This window comes from Carassius gibelio, chromosome A6 (genome assembly GCF_023724105.1).
Source record: "Carassius gibelio isolate Cgi1373 ecotype wild population from Czech Republic chromosome A6, carGib1.2-hapl.c, whole genome shotgun sequence".
Lineage (NCBI taxonomy): Eukaryota > Metazoa > Chordata > Actinopteri > Cypriniformes > Cyprinidae > Carassius > Carassius gibelio.
Window position 1 is genome coordinate 20,665,122 of NC_068376.1, and position 15,819 is coordinate 20,680,940.

At 36.7% G+C, this 15,819-nt stretch overlaps 2 protein-coding genes and 2 long non-coding RNA genes across 6 annotated transcripts in view; 1 reads left to right on the forward strand and 3 right to left on the reverse strand.

The window, feature by feature from the left end:
• Positions 1-344: 344 nt before the first annotated feature.
• LOC128015671 (plasminogen activator inhibitor 1 RNA-binding protein-like) lies at positions 345-5,537 on the reverse strand. 2 transcript variants are annotated; one of them, XM_052599718.1, is made up of 8 exons: positions 5,111-5,537; positions 3,792-3,975; positions 3,247-3,387; positions 3,090-3,161; positions 2,917-2,991; positions 2,489-2,660; positions 1,941-2,126; positions 345-1,403 (listed from the first exon to the last, which is right to left on the reverse strand). In XM_052599718.1, the coding sequence occupies exons 1-8, from the start codon at positions 5,361-5,363 to the stop codon at positions 1,344-1,346; spliced, it is 1,143 nt and encodes a 380-aa protein (XP_052455678.1). In that variant the 5' UTR covers positions 5,364-5,537; the 3' UTR covers positions 345-1,343. The 2 variants fall into 2 exon arrangements, with proteins under 2 accessions (XP_052455678.1, XP_052455679.1); XM_052599719.1 differs by having other exon boundaries at positions 3,090-3,158; positions 5,111-5,483.
• Positions 5,518-7,602, forward strand: LOC128015674 (uncharacterized). Its single transcript, XR_008183985.1, has 2 exons — positions 5,518-7,318; positions 7,443-7,602. It is a non-coding gene; the product is annotated as an uncharacterized LOC128015674 (long non-coding RNA).
• A 473-nt stretch (positions 7,603-8,075) lies between these two features.
• On the reverse strand, positions 8,076-12,041 carry LOC128015672 (uncharacterized). The gene is made up of 4 exons (XR_008183983.1): positions 11,876-12,041; positions 11,367-11,570; positions 8,731-8,829; positions 8,076-8,496 (listed from the first exon to the last, which is right to left on the reverse strand). It is a non-coding gene; the product is annotated as an uncharacterized LOC128015672 (long non-coding RNA).
• A 134-nt stretch (positions 12,042-12,175) lies between these two features.
• LOC128015675 (discoidin domain-containing receptor 2-like) overlaps positions 12,176-15,819 on the reverse strand; it is a 39,753-nt gene continuing 36,109 nt past the window's right edge. For both annotated transcript variants that reach the window (XM_052599721.1, XM_052599720.1), the window contains exons 15-17: positions 15,571-15,805; positions 15,292-15,441; positions 12,176-14,444 (exon numbers count right to left, since the gene is read on the reverse strand). In XM_052599721.1, coding sequence (XP_052455681.1) covers positions 14,313-14,444; positions 15,292-15,441; positions 15,571-15,805 — 517 coding nt within the window. In that variant the 3' untranslated portion in view covers positions 12,176-14,312. The remainder of the gene's footprint in view (positions 14,445-15,291; positions 15,442-15,570; positions 15,806-15,819) is intronic.

Genomic DNA, 15,819 nt, shown 5'->3' on the forward strand with positions numbered 1-15,819 from the left:
CTACTAATCATTTAACATTAATGCATCATGTACTAACATGAACTATTGCATTTGATCAACTTTAACCAAGATGCAAAAGAAAAAATTAATCTCATTGTTCATTTTAGCTAATGCATCAACTTAAATGTTAACAACTGGGACCTCATTGTTATTTACTAGCCAAACTCCATCTCAGAAACCATTTCAACCAATATTGCACCATAGCATAAGACACCCTATTCTGTTAATAACAAGACTAGGATTTTTTTTTAGGAACTCGAGACTTTAAAATGTAACTGACAAGCATCAGACAAGAACAAGTTGGAAGCAAATTCATCTTTGAAGTTAAATTCCACACAACTCCGTATGAATCGATCATCTTTTAATTATTGACAGAGGTCTAATAGCAGGGTACGAATTCACACATTATCGTAGCAGTCAGCTGTTCCACACTGAACAGGATGGTGTTTCTTTCAGATCAGTTATGCAGTAAAGCTGTTGTAAACGCAATGGGGGAAAAATAGAATAATTTCTAAAAGGATTTATTAATAACCTAGCTCTCATTTCTCAGTAAACAGGAGTGGGGTGTGTAAACTTGCTTCCTGCATTTACACTGGAGCTTTGCGTAACGATACTATCCTGAGTTACCGCAGTCAATGGTATAAAAGACAGTGGTCATTTAATAAAAGACACTTTGTGGCGAATGCAACAATCATCTGAACTGGATCTTGGATAAGTTATTAATCATAAATTGTATATTTAATCAAAATGATTTCAGATTGTTTCAAGGCCGGCGTTCAGCGAATCGAGATGTTTAATAAAATAAAGAGCAGTACCAAAATGCTCTGTAACTTCCCCTAGTGATGCTGTAACCTCTACAAATTAAAATAATTAACTTGTAGCTCTTATTCCTGAAGTGGCTGCCTTGTTTTGAGGCATTTGTGTGTAAAAAGCAATCTAGCTACGGGACACCTTAAGATAAACTGGTGTGCTTTTCACACCTATTTTTGGAAACGCATATATTCAAGCAACAGTACAAAAAGTATCCATGAACAATGCATAAGAGAGAGAAAAAAACAAAAACGCTGTATGAAAACATCCCTGCTACCTTATTTCTAAATACAAAACCTCAACCAATAATTTGCTTCAGAATAGCAAGAAGTCCGTCCTTAGTTTTTTTTGGTTTTTTATTTTTCCATCTTTTTTTTTTCTAAAACAAGTAAAATCAGTCCTCAGGGGTGAATGGCATGATGACGGTCTTCCATCATTTCATCTGCTGAAGGATCCGTTTGCATGCAAGCCTCGTAGACAGGAACCCGTTGAGGAGTTATCCTCCTGGGTGAGCGGAGCGCTGTCTGGGCAGCTTAAGCCAGGGCTGGGAAAGCCTCTGGGTCGTCCACATTAGGGACAGACACTCCACCGGCCTAAAAGATGCAGATACAAGAAAAGCAGCCCATTTGAGTCAAATTGTTTTTGGTTTTGGTTCATCTTTGAGATTATCTAGCAATACTACTTTACATATACTTCATGTTTTTTTCCCCAAGCAGCCATGGACATCATGGTAAGATTTCTGTTTTTGAATGAGGTCTTGATTTGCTCACAAAGGCTGCATTTATTTGAACAGCTGTGCTGCTTAATATCTGTGTAAACTGATGTGTTTTTCAGAATTTTTATGACTAGAGATTTCAGAAGAACAGCTTTGATTTGAAATATCTTTTCTTTTTTTTTCTTTTTTTTACACTTTTGATCAACTGAATGTTGTCCTTGTTGAATACTGGCCCCAATATGGTGTCAGCCAAATGTTACCAACCGATTAGAAATCATGATCGAATCAGGTGTGCGTAACTCTATAAATAAGGTTGTGATGAGAACATCCAATATTTGGACAGATGGGCAAACTCTTCCACAGTCGTACAAATACATATGCATACCTGCAGATCAAATACACAAAGAAACTGTACCTTGTCTGGCCTGCGTTCGCGAGGTGGCCTGGTAGCAGGGGCCCCACGGCCTCCCCTGCCACCTCGAGGACCTCCACGACCACGTCCTGGGCGACCCAGGTCACCAAAATTAATCTCCAGCTGGGATGTAATGTCATTCGCAGGCTTGCGGGATTGGTGATCTCCAGAGGCATCATCAGCAGAGGACTGTGGGAAAGTGAATATGTATATATGATATAATACTGTGCTTTTCTATTAAACTTGCATTTTAGTTCAACATCCAAACAACTCAAGCTGTTCATTTATTAACTGGGTTGAAAAGGACATGATTTCTTAATAATGCAGGCTAAAGGCTTGCGTGTTTTAAAAACACTGGTGTTGTGCTTTTAGAGTAATGATGTCATATGAGATTGACAGCAATCAGATTCCTCAAGCACACTTCCATGCTTCTTACAACAAACGTAACTTGTCTTAGGGAATGGTAGGGATGCAGCACAGTTTTCCATTTAACATGAAAAAAAAAATTGACACTATGAAACACAAAGCTCAAATGTTGACATTTTTCTTACATCATCAGCCTTAGACTTGTGCAGAACGTATCCTTTGTTCCAATCGGCTCCCTCGTTGGCCTTACGAATGTTGAATTCTACTTTGGCTCTTTCTTTATTCTGTTGGGCTTTCCATTCATCCAGAGTCATCTCCTTAGGACCTTCTTCTTTAGCGTCCTCAACCTCATTCTCCCTGTGGAAACATCAACAACAAAACTGACCTTAAAGTGCTGCATCTAGTTGCATGGATTAAAAAAATCCCAATTAATCAATAGTACTTGTCCTTTCAATAACTATTAAAGATTGTGAATGTATTGTGCTTTTAATAGAGCCATCATGCTTGAATCAAGCCCAATGTTACACCCTATAAGTTTCCTTTTATTATAGGTGGAAACATAAGCTAATAGTGCTGACTCGGCAGTGCTAATTTAGAGCTGAAGTGTACACACTTGTTCTCTGAGTCATTAGGTGGGTGCTCCTCTCCTTCAGGGGTGTCTTCAGTGACATTTGACTGGTCAAGCTCACTGTAAAAAGAAATGTATCCAATTTTACAAAACATACTGAACCAAAAGGCCTCCAATGAACCCGTATTTGAATCAAACTCATCTGCTGCTCCACTGACCTCAACTCATCCTTAACAGTGCCCCAGTTATGAGATCCACTTCCTCCACGTTTTTCCTCTGCTTTCAGGCTGCTGAAACAAAAATTAACACTTAGCCTTGATATGCCACATGGGCAGCATCACAGGTGGAGTCAACACGTGGATGCAAATGACTTACGATCGGTCGCTGCCACTGTGTCGGTCAAATTCGCGTTTGCCGCGAGAATCAAAGCCGTCAGTCCTGCCGACACCTCTGCCCCGGCCTCCGCGCCCTCCTCTGACACCTCCACGACCCCGGAACGGCCTGTCACTGACAGACCTGAAGAGGAGAGATAATACAGCAGTTAGAGGTCAGCCATTTCTGCTGAAATTACCTACATTTGGATCTTGCTACTTACTGTAGAAATGTATGCAGGAAAAAGAATGCATTAAGTTCCTTTAAAGGTTTAAGTGGATTACCAAAGAGAAGTCGGTGTTTTAACTAAGAGTTTACGAAACATTCTGAGTTCAAAATAATATTTTCAAAATGAAACATAGGCACAGATGAATTGTTCCCAATAAGATGTACAACATGGAATTGGAAAACAGGACAATTTTCATGTCACGCCAAATTTAAAAGATCAGAAATAAAAATGATAAAATAAAATAAAGCATTAAAATGGAATTAAATGTTTTCAATATAAAACTATGTATTACCAGCAAAACAAATGTCAATTGACTCACTTGTCTACTGAGAATTCTCCGCCCTCAGCAGGTTTTTCATCAGCGGGTTTGTCAAAGCGTCGTTCACGTGGAGGCCTCCTGTCAGGCCGCCTGTCAGCTGGTGGACGACCCTCCCCCTGACCTCCCTGCTGCTGGAATCCTGTCGGACCCTGCTGCTCCGGCCGGCGGCCCATCTTCTTCACGCCTGCAAAACAGACACACAAGTGTTTCAACTACACTGATTCCAACAACTATCATAGACAAGAAAAATACCTTTAATGTGCTCAAGTACAAAAATTGTCTTTAACAACAATTATATATATATATATATATATATATATATATATTATATTATATATATATATATATATATATATATATATATATAAAAAAATAAATGGACACTACTAAAATCCTTTATGTAAATAAAGTCTAAAATCCTTTATGTAAATAAATATTATGCCATTACTTCTTTAGTTTAACTTATTTGCTTAAAATGTTTGTTTTTGTTATTTTCTTGCACTGTCCACTGTGCTTTTATTACTTTCCACATTAGTAAATCAATAAACTTACGTTGTGGGTCTCGTTAATAATGTTTTGCGCCTCTTCACTGATCCCACCCACCACGTACCGAAATAGACGCTCGCATGGCACAACAGCTGATCACGCGCCCGTCGTCCCGCCCGCGCACGCGCACCTGTTCACGAGCCCGCTGCCTCCTCTCATCCAGATCAGTCAGGGACACTGACACCCGATAAAAAAAAAAAAAAACCTGACAACCCTACCTCCTACACTGTCCCGGCTGTCGCAAATTTAAAGCACCCAAAGAAGTTAAAAGCCGACGTCAAGCAAATAACAATTGGAGGCTTTTCAATGGGAGTGTCACATCTGAGGACCGACTCTTGCCTCAAACACGAGGTTGGAACTGCACTGCTGCTCGAGCGTTGTTTAAAAAAAAAACATGAGATAACGGACTGTACATTCGGGGACTATCAATAAGACGTTCCTTTTATTATTGAATGGGATAATTTTACTAGCTGTAGAGTTAAATGCACAAATATACCAGTCATTTAACAAACAAGCCGATGGTTATCAATAGGCCTGCAGTTCATGAAGAACCCAGAAAATAATGATAGCAACAGGTTCAACTGCGTGCGTCACATAGAAACGATGTATGGCGCGAAAAGCACTTTTGCTGAAAGCACTGAAAGTTTTTCAGATGTCAGGCAGTTCATCAACAACAGTGATGTGCGTGACCTCATGGGCTTTAGTAGTCTTTTGCAGACTGCTCACTTAAGAAAGTGTGACCAAATGACGAGTTTAACGCAAGCGATATTTACCATCTTTCTTAAGGGGAACGGGAGCTTGTGTCTCTTCCTTCTCGGAAACTTGGGATTTCTTTTCTTTCTGTGACTCCTTCTTGGGCTGCTTTGTAGCCTGCGCGGCGGTCTTGGCAGCACCAGGAGCGGTCGCGTCCATCTTCTTCTTTTCTGCCTGCTTCAAAACCTCAAACGGATCGTCTTCATCATCAAATAGCTGGTCGAACCGATTGGTTACGACACAGCAGAAACCTTCTTGCAGTTGTCCGGGCATGATGGCCCCCTTTCAGCAGGATTCTCCTCCGATTCTACGGGGCCTGAGCGAGCACTTCGCTGTTAGATGCCACAAGATGGCTGGAAAAGACTCTCGCTTCTCTTCCGGCGTAAAAGACATCCGGGACTCTGACCGCAAAGTCGTGTGGGACATGTAGTCGCACAACATACTCGAGAGAGCGAGAGAGAGAGAGAGAGACTGTTATTTGCTGAATTGGCTTGTCATTGTATTAAAATTATCTACATTGTAGAACATTATATAAAGATCTATAAACCTAAACAGAATTTTTCAAGTGCAAAAAGTTATAGATAGGCCTAGCTGTCATTTTTTAAAACTTAAAATAGAAGATTAAAAAGCTTTATTATTATTTAATTATTTTACTAAGTTTAAAAAAATTGTTTTACCCCTAATACCGATTGTGGCCCTCCGAGGGACACTAAGTCAGGTCTTCTAAACAGCTGGAAATAGCTTTGGATACTGGAGTAACCTCATCAAAGCAATCATTCAGCAATCTTTGTGTTGAAAATGTGTCATCTCAAGTTAATTATTAGATGTGAAACCTAAATTCTCTGTAAGTTATTTTCTATATCTATAGCTATGACTGAATTAGGGTAGGCTTAAATAGATGTTATTGTTATAGGATTTGTCTACCAGGTGGACAATGTAATTATATGTTTTATTTAATACTTTCAAATGATTTGTAGCCTATTCATTTTTATTGTTTTACCCTATTCCCAGACCCACACTGTTAATCTTAAAATAGCCCCATCTGTCATCTGTCATGCCCATGTTTACTCACCTTTACAAACCTGTTAAACAGTTTTGGCTACGACTGACTTTCATTGTATGAGGGAATTGTTCTTAGGGTTTTTCTTTTACACAGAAGTCACACAGGTTTGGATGGGTTGTGTAAGGGTGTGTTCACACTTAGGTTTGGTACCCTACGATTAAAACATTGGTGCGATGAGCTGTTGATTTTTAACAAACCTTGGTGCGCACCAAACAAGCTTCCAAATTAACTTTTGCTTCCGTTTGACAGAAATAATAGAACACAAAAACCAATGAACAATTTGTCACTAATTAATCGCGTGTCATGCAAGATACTCATAAAGTTATTTGATTTACTTATTATCCTTATAGCAAGCTAAACCAAGAAGTCAATTGATAAAATACACCAAACATGTCCAATAACCACAATTCCCACCACAATATTTGTGAGAACTGAGACCGTTAATGTTCATAGCCTATTTTATGACGGTGAAGTATGCCTATATTATTGTTAGCAGTCAAATTATAACCTAAACTAGGCTAGTTTGAAAATAGTTTTTTCTATAACAGTTTATTTTCTCTAAAGAGCCAAATGTGCCATATCCCGTTAAAATCAGGGTACAATATTTAAATACTAATTTCCTCTGGAAATTAGCGGAAGTGCGTTACTTGAACTGTCATAATGAAGGCAGCAGCAATGATGCACAAGAGAACAGGTACTGAGGGCTGAAGACGACTGTGATTCATTGACATATGTAGCTAAAGCGTTGTTCCGCGCGCGAGGATGCCGAATGTGGTGACGGAAGCGATGATTGAGTCTTATGCGCTCATGATTTTGGTGATGTCAGCGTTTTTTGTGTACTTTTGTGGCATGGTTTGGGCATTCTGCAACCCTAAGCTTAGTGGCTATGCTGAGGAAACAGAGTGCGACACGAACAGTTTTTCACAAGTCCGTCTGCAACAAATCTTTGCGGATCCTGAAGATGTGGAAACAACTCAGCCGGCACACTCACATTTAACCAGAGCCGAGTGTCTGGATCAACCGGCACAGAGTTACATCGCTTCATCCTATATTGTGGACTAATATTGTTAAACATAAATAAAACATCACAAAATGTGCTCCATCTTCATTCATAGTAATTTACCCGAGCATCTCTCTGCGTACAGGACACAGCCTCAAGACAAAGGTAAGACTAGTCTGTCGTCGTATTAACTGTGACTTGAAATCGAGAAACTTATTTGCAAAACATTCAAAGTCAAGTTGGTTTCACCATTAAAAGTTTTTTTTCTTATTTTTTTTTTATTCCACAGGGAAGTGCATCTTTATGATCTTCGTCTCCATAGCGACACATCAATATCTGCAATCTCCCTTCATTGCAAGCTCCCATCCAGAAAATTATAATAGTTTTTTTGTGATATGTATATTAATGTTGTATAGTTAAATAAATTGTTACGACGGCACTTCGTATTACTTTTTTGCATTATATTTGTCCTTTGAGAGCTAACACAGAAAAAATGTCTCAGTTGCACACCTAGGCCTGTCTGTCACATATGTACTGACAGTGTATCAACTGAATGAGTATTTACATTTTTTTTGTAGGAAGAGATTTGTAAAAGACTGAAAGATTTGCTGACTTTTAATTATTTGGTAAAACCATTAACCTTGGAATGCACCACAGCAAAACCAATATAAATTGCACAATAATTATAAATAGCTCAAACAGTAGAGCATGGTGATAGCAAAGCCAGGGTCATAGGTCCAGTGGACCTCTTTCACGTTTCTGTATTTTTTAGCAGCAGAAGATAACATAGTTGGGTAAACTTCTATAGAAGTGAATTAGATTTTTTTTTTTTTTTAAGGAGATAGACTGATAATGGCAGTCATAAGAGAGAACGATGCCAAATTTATGTCACTCCCATAGAGACTGAATTAGTAAAACCCTCTCATTAGCATTAACTATTTTTCTTTAATTTGATGCAAAGGTAATATAATACAAATGTAGTGTTATACATGTAAATACATCACAGTCACACCTTTGTGAAAAGGGTCTATTGCATACAAGTACTTTTTGTAAATACAAGCTAAAATCATATGTGAAGAACATGATGTGGTTCACAGCCTATTATCAAAAATATTTCATATAACATGTTTCTGAAGATCTTCATGAGGTGTTCATCTATTACATAGATAAGATTTCAAGATGGAAATGTGTTATAAGGCAATAGAATGCATGAGGTTTGGTGTCCATATTTAGTTTTTTGTTTTGATATCTAGATCCTCATCTCTCAGTTTCTTCCGCACTGTTTCCTCAAGTTCTAATAACTTCACATAGAGGGCCTCTGACATATTTTCATTGATATCCATCTGTAAACACACAAAAAGCGGTTAAACGATGGACAGTATCCGTTTTGAATATTATAAACAAGTTCAACAGCTGAGAAAAATGAAAGTCCATGCATTCCCTTGCAGAACTAACCGAATCACAAAGTATATATAAACCCCTACAGACTATATTTTGCAATATAAAATTGGATTTCAAATAGACCAAAACAGGCATGAAAAATCGATTAGTGAGGGGACCTGATTGTCAGTTCTGACCTTGTGTGGCTGAGTGTAATTGTTTCCAAGCCCAGAGGTCAAACTGTGGTATTTGGCATTGGGGTCCAGTGACTCAGGTTTCTGCATGAACAGCCAAAACTGTGTAATAAAAAACAATAGATGAAAACCGAGACTAGGAGAAATCAATGAGGCCCAGACAACTGTGAATGAACTGAGTTATTTCTCCAAATGACATGCAATACTAAGCTTCAAAAGCTATTCGAATCAAAGCAGTTTCACATCTTGACTTATTTTTTCCATTTATTTGTACTATAAAACATTTGCCATTTCACTATTGACAATTCAGTAGTTCTATAAAGTGATACAATACACTGTAATAATTATTCATGGTTAAATTTGATGATGCTATGAACATTTGTGGTAGTGGTGGTCACTATTGGGGGTAACGCATTACAAATAACTCGAGTTACGTAATAAGATTACTTTTTTCAAGTAACTAGTAAAGTAACGCATTACTTTTTAATTTACAAGAAAATTCTGAGTTACTTTTTTAAAAAACTAGAGTAACTACTACTTACTTTTTCAAAAAAAGTAATGCCAGTTACTTTGTTTTCCCATTTATTGACTGACAAGTCTCCTGTCCCCATACTGGGAGAAATCGGAAGTTCAGAGGCGTTGTGTGCGCTTTGTGAACATGATGTTACTGTAGCTCTAGACTAAATGTGAATGTGTATTAATTCATCTTCACAAAAAAAAAAAAAAAAAAAAAGATTTACCATTCATCAAAATTAATTAAAACGCAGGTGAAATGCAAACCCAGAATATGATGCAAACCTGCAATAATTAAATATGCATTGCTAACACAAATTTATCTAATCCCATTTTATTAACTAATGTGTTTATTAACTTTATTAACTAATGCGTCTTGAGCATCATATCAGAAAATTTTCTGAATGATTTCTGAAGAATCAAGTGATATATATATTACAGTTGTGTCACTTATGTATTTATTTTGGAAAATGTGATAATGTTTTTTCTGGATTCTTTGATGCATATCAAGCATATTACACTTTCTGAACAACATTATTCTTCAGTAGCATTATAAATATCTTTACCAATTTTTATACGTTTAATGCCAATTTGATTAAAATGTCAAAAAGTACTACTTTCCCATAACCCCCCCCCCTTCTCAAAAAAACAAAACAAATTAATAAAAAATATTTAAGTGCGTGGTTTGAGAGAGAAGCAGAGGACAACTTGACTAGAAATACAAGCCTCACTCCTCCTCACTCGGTGCCAGCCCAGCAGAAAATCGATACACCACAATAACATGACTGACCGAATGAAACGACTTCCAGCACTGATGACCGAATGCCTTAGTGCAAAAGAATGAGCTCCTCAATTAGCAAACGAAAACCCTTCACAAAGAAGCACAGAGCTGCTATTTGAGGACTCAAAATAACTTCAGCACTACAGCCTTTCAGATGAATTATTGATCGAGGCAGCTGGCAGGGAACAAGTTGCTGGCAACAGTGAAATGAATCCTGTGGCATTTATGGGTAAAATAATGTTCCAGGAGATCTTTTTGAGGAAGATGATTTGGTTGATAGTGTACAGAAACTGTATTGTGTTCTACCACAGCTATGTAAATAACTGTATATAAATAACACCAAAAAAAAAAAGGAACCAGAAGGAAATGACCAAATAGATTAGTGTCAAACACTTCCTGCAAACCAATGGGTGTGACCTTATTTTCTGGGTATATACTATGCTATACAATCAGTAGCATTCGAAGCAGTAATTGGTGCACAAGAAACATTTCTTATTATCATCAATCTTGAAAACAGTTGTACTCTGTAAACATTTCTTCTTAGGATTCTTTATTGAATATGATGTTGAAACAGTAACATTATATGTGTCTTCACTGTCACTTTGTGTTAATTAAATGCATCTTTGCTGGATAAATTCATAAACATTTAAAAACTTTTAAACTACTAAGTGTATATAGAAAGAAATACTATACCTAGAAAACAGGCCTTTATAAGAGGCTTTGTGATCTACTCTGGGATTAGGCATGATTCCAGCATTGAGATACAGATGGTACTAATCTGTTGTATCTGTGTAAGTTAAATAACTTTTTAATGTTCATTCAAGATTATATTACATATAAAGTTTATTTAGCATTATACTTTAAACAGATCTGGGGCTTTAAATGGGCCAGTCACATCAATCCAAGTTCACAGTGTCTAGTGACTCCTATCTGCTCCTAACTGTATAAATACATGAAAGAAAATTCAAAAGTACTTAAATGATTTGCAGATTTCAGGTTCTGGCATGGATACTACATTAGTTAAAGTTCTGCAGCCCATGCTTACTAACTGTGGTGGTGTAATAATTTTTAATATGTACAATTAGATTTAAGGGAAAAAATATATATACATTTTCAGAACTACAGTGCAGTGCAGTATTTATTTATTTATTGTCAACATCAACTTAATTTAAGTCTCTTCCTCACATAAAACTATGATATGGCTTCCAAAGTCTTGGATTATAGTGTGGAGTCATGTGGATTACTTTTATGGTGCTTTTTAGAGTTTGACATCTTTATGCGTATGAAAGGCATAAAGTCCATTAAAATTAGTGTATTTTGGTAAACAGAAACTGGGATGTCTTACATCTGCTTGAACTCCTCAGCAGCCCTGAGCACAGAGCGCATGTTGGCCACATCTAAGTGCAGCAGAGTAGCTTGAGCTCGAGGGTGAGGCACTAGAAGAGCCTGTCGAGCAGCCTCAGCTCTCTGCATGTTCCTGCAGGCCAGACAGAGCTGCAGCTGGGCATCCTGGCTTAGTAGACGCTCACACAGGGCAAGGACAATACCACTGAATGCACATAAACACACACACACATGCAAACAGGGTTATATGGAGTGAGCATTAACATGCAGAGAAAAAAAGACATTGTGCAGCATGTTTTCTCTACTAACTTACTGATCAAGCACTCATTTGCAGAATATTTTCTATCTTTCTAAGAAGTATCTTTGTTATTTTAAAACAGAAACATTATGGAAAAATAATCTAAAAGTTGTCACTACAGTGATAACAGAATGACGTTTAAAGCAGTGACGTCTAGCTATAACAGTGACGTGAAACAACTAAGTATACAATTAGATACACAGTTTCGTTACCTGTTTGCACCGGTTAACAGCACTACTTTCTTAATCCTATCTTTACATTCATACACTGTACTTTCCCTTCGCAACCGGTTCTAACGTTGTATTTCACCAGTGTCTGTGTAGGATGGAGTTTGCACAGCCGCCATGGTCACACTTCTATCGGCCAATCAGCTGTTTCCTTTCTGTGACGTGCCATCTACTCTGACCAATCCAGACTTAGACACAGTCAGAGAAGGCTAATAAAACAAGCGTGTAACCCTTCTCTAATAAAATCAAAGTAAACAAACAAATTAATGCAAAAGTAGAAAATGGTCAGTTTTAAGATTCAGTTCATATTTATTCGACAGAAAACCAATGCACGAAAGAACGATTTAAAAAGCTAATATTAGAGTACACAAGTTAAATGTCTTGATACATTCTAAGATGTACTTAATGTCCAATTCACGTAACGTTATACAAATAACAAACACACGTTTTATTACTGTGAAAGTATGAAATTGTGCTTTTATAGTTATACAATTTCTAGACAAGAAGTTTAAAGATTCATCAATTTATTATTTTATGTACAGTTTCCTTACATAGCTATACAATAGGCTGATAATGGAAAATTAGGACTAATTAAAAATACAGCACAAAGCATTAGGTTAGAAAGGATAAGAATCACTTTAAAGAAATTTTGCTATGAATAAAAAAAATCCAGTTTTTCCATGTATTGTGATGAGCCATTGTCAATGTACAGAATATGAAAATTATCCATTTCCTCTCCAAAGATGTGTTATAAAGTGGAATGTTTTTGTAAACAAAATCAAAGCCTCAGAAAGGGCTGTTACTGTTTTATATGTTCATGTTTTGAAGGAAGAACATTTAATATACCATTTCAGAATTAAAGCATATCTATAAAGCAACTTCATCAGTCATGTCAAGAATACTCAAATTAATTGATACTTACAGCTAAAATACCAAACCCACAACCAAAAACACTTCTTATAGACTGGCAGATATCTTAACCAACCCCGAAAAGTGAACACATAAAAAAAAAAATATATGGTCATATACAATGACCTTACAAAAAAAAAAAAAAAAAAGAAAGAAAGAAAAAAAAACAATTTACAAGTACACCAGTTAATTACAAAACAGATTTCCGAGTATCCCATTTGCAGCACTTTTCACTTGCCAACACATCACAACTTACTGTAAACCATCATAGTGCATCTATTCAATACAAATCCAGTATTTATCCCACACTTTAGCAATTCAGCACCACCTAGAATATATTGTATTCTGACTTAAAAGAAAAACAAATAGCTTTAAAATAAGCCTATTTTAATATTTTTTTTTTTACAGATAAACAAAATTAGCTGGGGATAATAAATGTACTTACTACCCCCTTTCTGTCTAATTTGAGATGAGATGAAAACATAGGACAAATGCAATGAAAATGTTAAATTATCATTATGTAACATATCTGATTTCATCCAACTTCATGCAAATATTGTAAGAGACTACTGTAAAAGAATTATGGCTTTCTTAGCTCATTATGCTGAAAGCTTCTTGATGCAAAAGTTATTTTAAGCAAAAAAAAAAAAAAAAAAAAAAAGGAGCACAAATGAAATGAACTTAAATAACCACCATACCAAGATTCTTTAAACAATACAACATAAAGAAAAGCAAACACTTGCATAATGCAGTAGGCTTAAATATTAACACAATATATAGGTAGTTGCAGGATAACACTAATATATTTTTTACATTTTCAATTTTAAGTGAATTTTTTCTGATTTAGAAAATTCTGTGACAACCAGATAAATTGGCTTTCTGTTAATCCACTTGTTTGAAAGTTGTCTTTGCAGTTTATTACAAAGACCAAATTAAATATGTCAAATAACAAAATACTTAAGCATTTTCGATAAATGAGATGAAATTATACACAACGTCAAGAGACATCGAGATAAAACCAAAGGTGAATCTGAATGTCAATTAAGGACTCTTATTTACATTCAAGCTGTCTTCGGCCTCAAAATACTGAAAACAACATTAAATTGGACATAATAAAAGGCGCATCAGTAACCACTACCTTGTTTTTTTGGCATTTCCTCTTTCTAATCAGAAATATTCTTATAGATATTTATAACTTATAGAGTTATTTGAAAAAAAAAAAACACAGTGTGTAAAATTAAATTCTTCTGTGTTAAAGGTGCCTAAATTCATTGCTACATTTTCTTTGGCCTAGTGGTGCCCAGGTATCGTAAGCCACTTAGGGGGAGCAATTCAATCGTACTATATATATCAGTTTGCCTTTGCACACTCACAGTGAAAATTGCTACAGAAAAATGATAGACTCTGATCTCACTTATATACGGGAACATATGTTGCGGTGTGTATTAGACTGGAGTCCTGTGGGCACACTGAACTGTCTCTGGGAGTGCCAAGATTGGCACACAAGTGGACACTATGGCTTGCAATCCAGTAATGTGTGATGAATCTCCTGGAAGGATGGGCGCTCTTTGGTGTTTCTGTGCCAGCAGCTCAACATGAGCTTGTAGACAGGGTCTGGACACATTGGTGGCTGAGGCAGGTATATCTGAGAATAAGAATATGTTGTTATATATGGTACACTCTTATATAAATAAACATTCCAAAAGGATGGTTTTTGCAGCGATGCCATGGAACTCTTTTGGTTTCCCCAAAGAACCTTTCAGTAAACAGTTCTTAAAACCGCACCTGCTGTGTCGGGGTCAGTTTCAAACTATTTCAAACTTGTTGAACTATTTATTTCTTATTGAAACTATGTGAATATTTCTCATTTAGGGTCATGAATGAGCATCCAAAGGTTCACACATTGATGTGTTTAGTAAAGGCTGTACAAACTGTATTATTACTTTTGTGTTGGGGTCATATTGTTTACATTCAATTTGCCAGAAATCAATATTTTGTAAAAAAAAAATCTTCATGATCTTTACTTAATATCCGAATGATTTTTGAGAAAAATCTATAATTTTGACTCATAATGTATTTTTTGGCTATTGCTACAAATATACCCTAGCGAATTAAGAAAGGTTTTGTGGTCCAGGGTCACAAATATGCAATACATGAGGTCTTCTGAAATGTAAAGCTACAATAGAGGTTTTCTATTTTTGATTTTTGGCAAACTTCATGGAGGTTCCACCCCCAATTTCACCGCCAACACAAACGTCCCCAGTTTTTGAACACAAAAGGACTTTTTTTTTTCTTAGTGTGAGAAACATTTGAAAAATGACATTTTTTCTTCTATCAAGAACCTTTTAAAAGTAATTAAAAGGTTCAATGGATATTAAAGGTTCTTCATAGAACCATATATGTCAATACAGAACCCTTATGGATAAATGGATGGATCGGTTTAATCAGATCTCACCCACCTCTCTAAAAGGAGCAGATAAGTGTACCAGTACCTGTCTCCTTTGATCCCGGAAGAACTCTCCTGTGTTTTCAATGACCTGTTCATCTGACAGCTGCGAGTAAGGCTGCTCTTTGCAGAAGGTAAGCATCTCCCAAAGGGTCACGCCAAAAGCCCACACATCACTGGATGTGGTGAATTTCCCCTGTAGATGACAAAAAACATCCTGTGTCACTAATGATTTATTTGAAGTCAAAAACACATAAAATGTTCTTCTACGATACTTTTGAGAGTACAATTTATTGTTTTTCTAGATTGTGTGTGTGTGTCCTACCAGAAGAATGCTCTCCCAGGACATCCAGCGGATTGGCAGCACCGCTCTGCCCTGGATACGGTAGTAGTCTCCGCTATACAGGTTCCTACTCATTCCAAAATCTGCAATCTTGATGGTGAAGTTCTTCCCTACTAGGCAGTTGCGGGTGGCCAAGTCTCGATGCACAAAGTTGAGTGATGATAGATACTTCATGCCTGAAGTAATGTGTGTGGCCATGTGGTGTAGGTTACTGTAACTGAAAAGCAATGA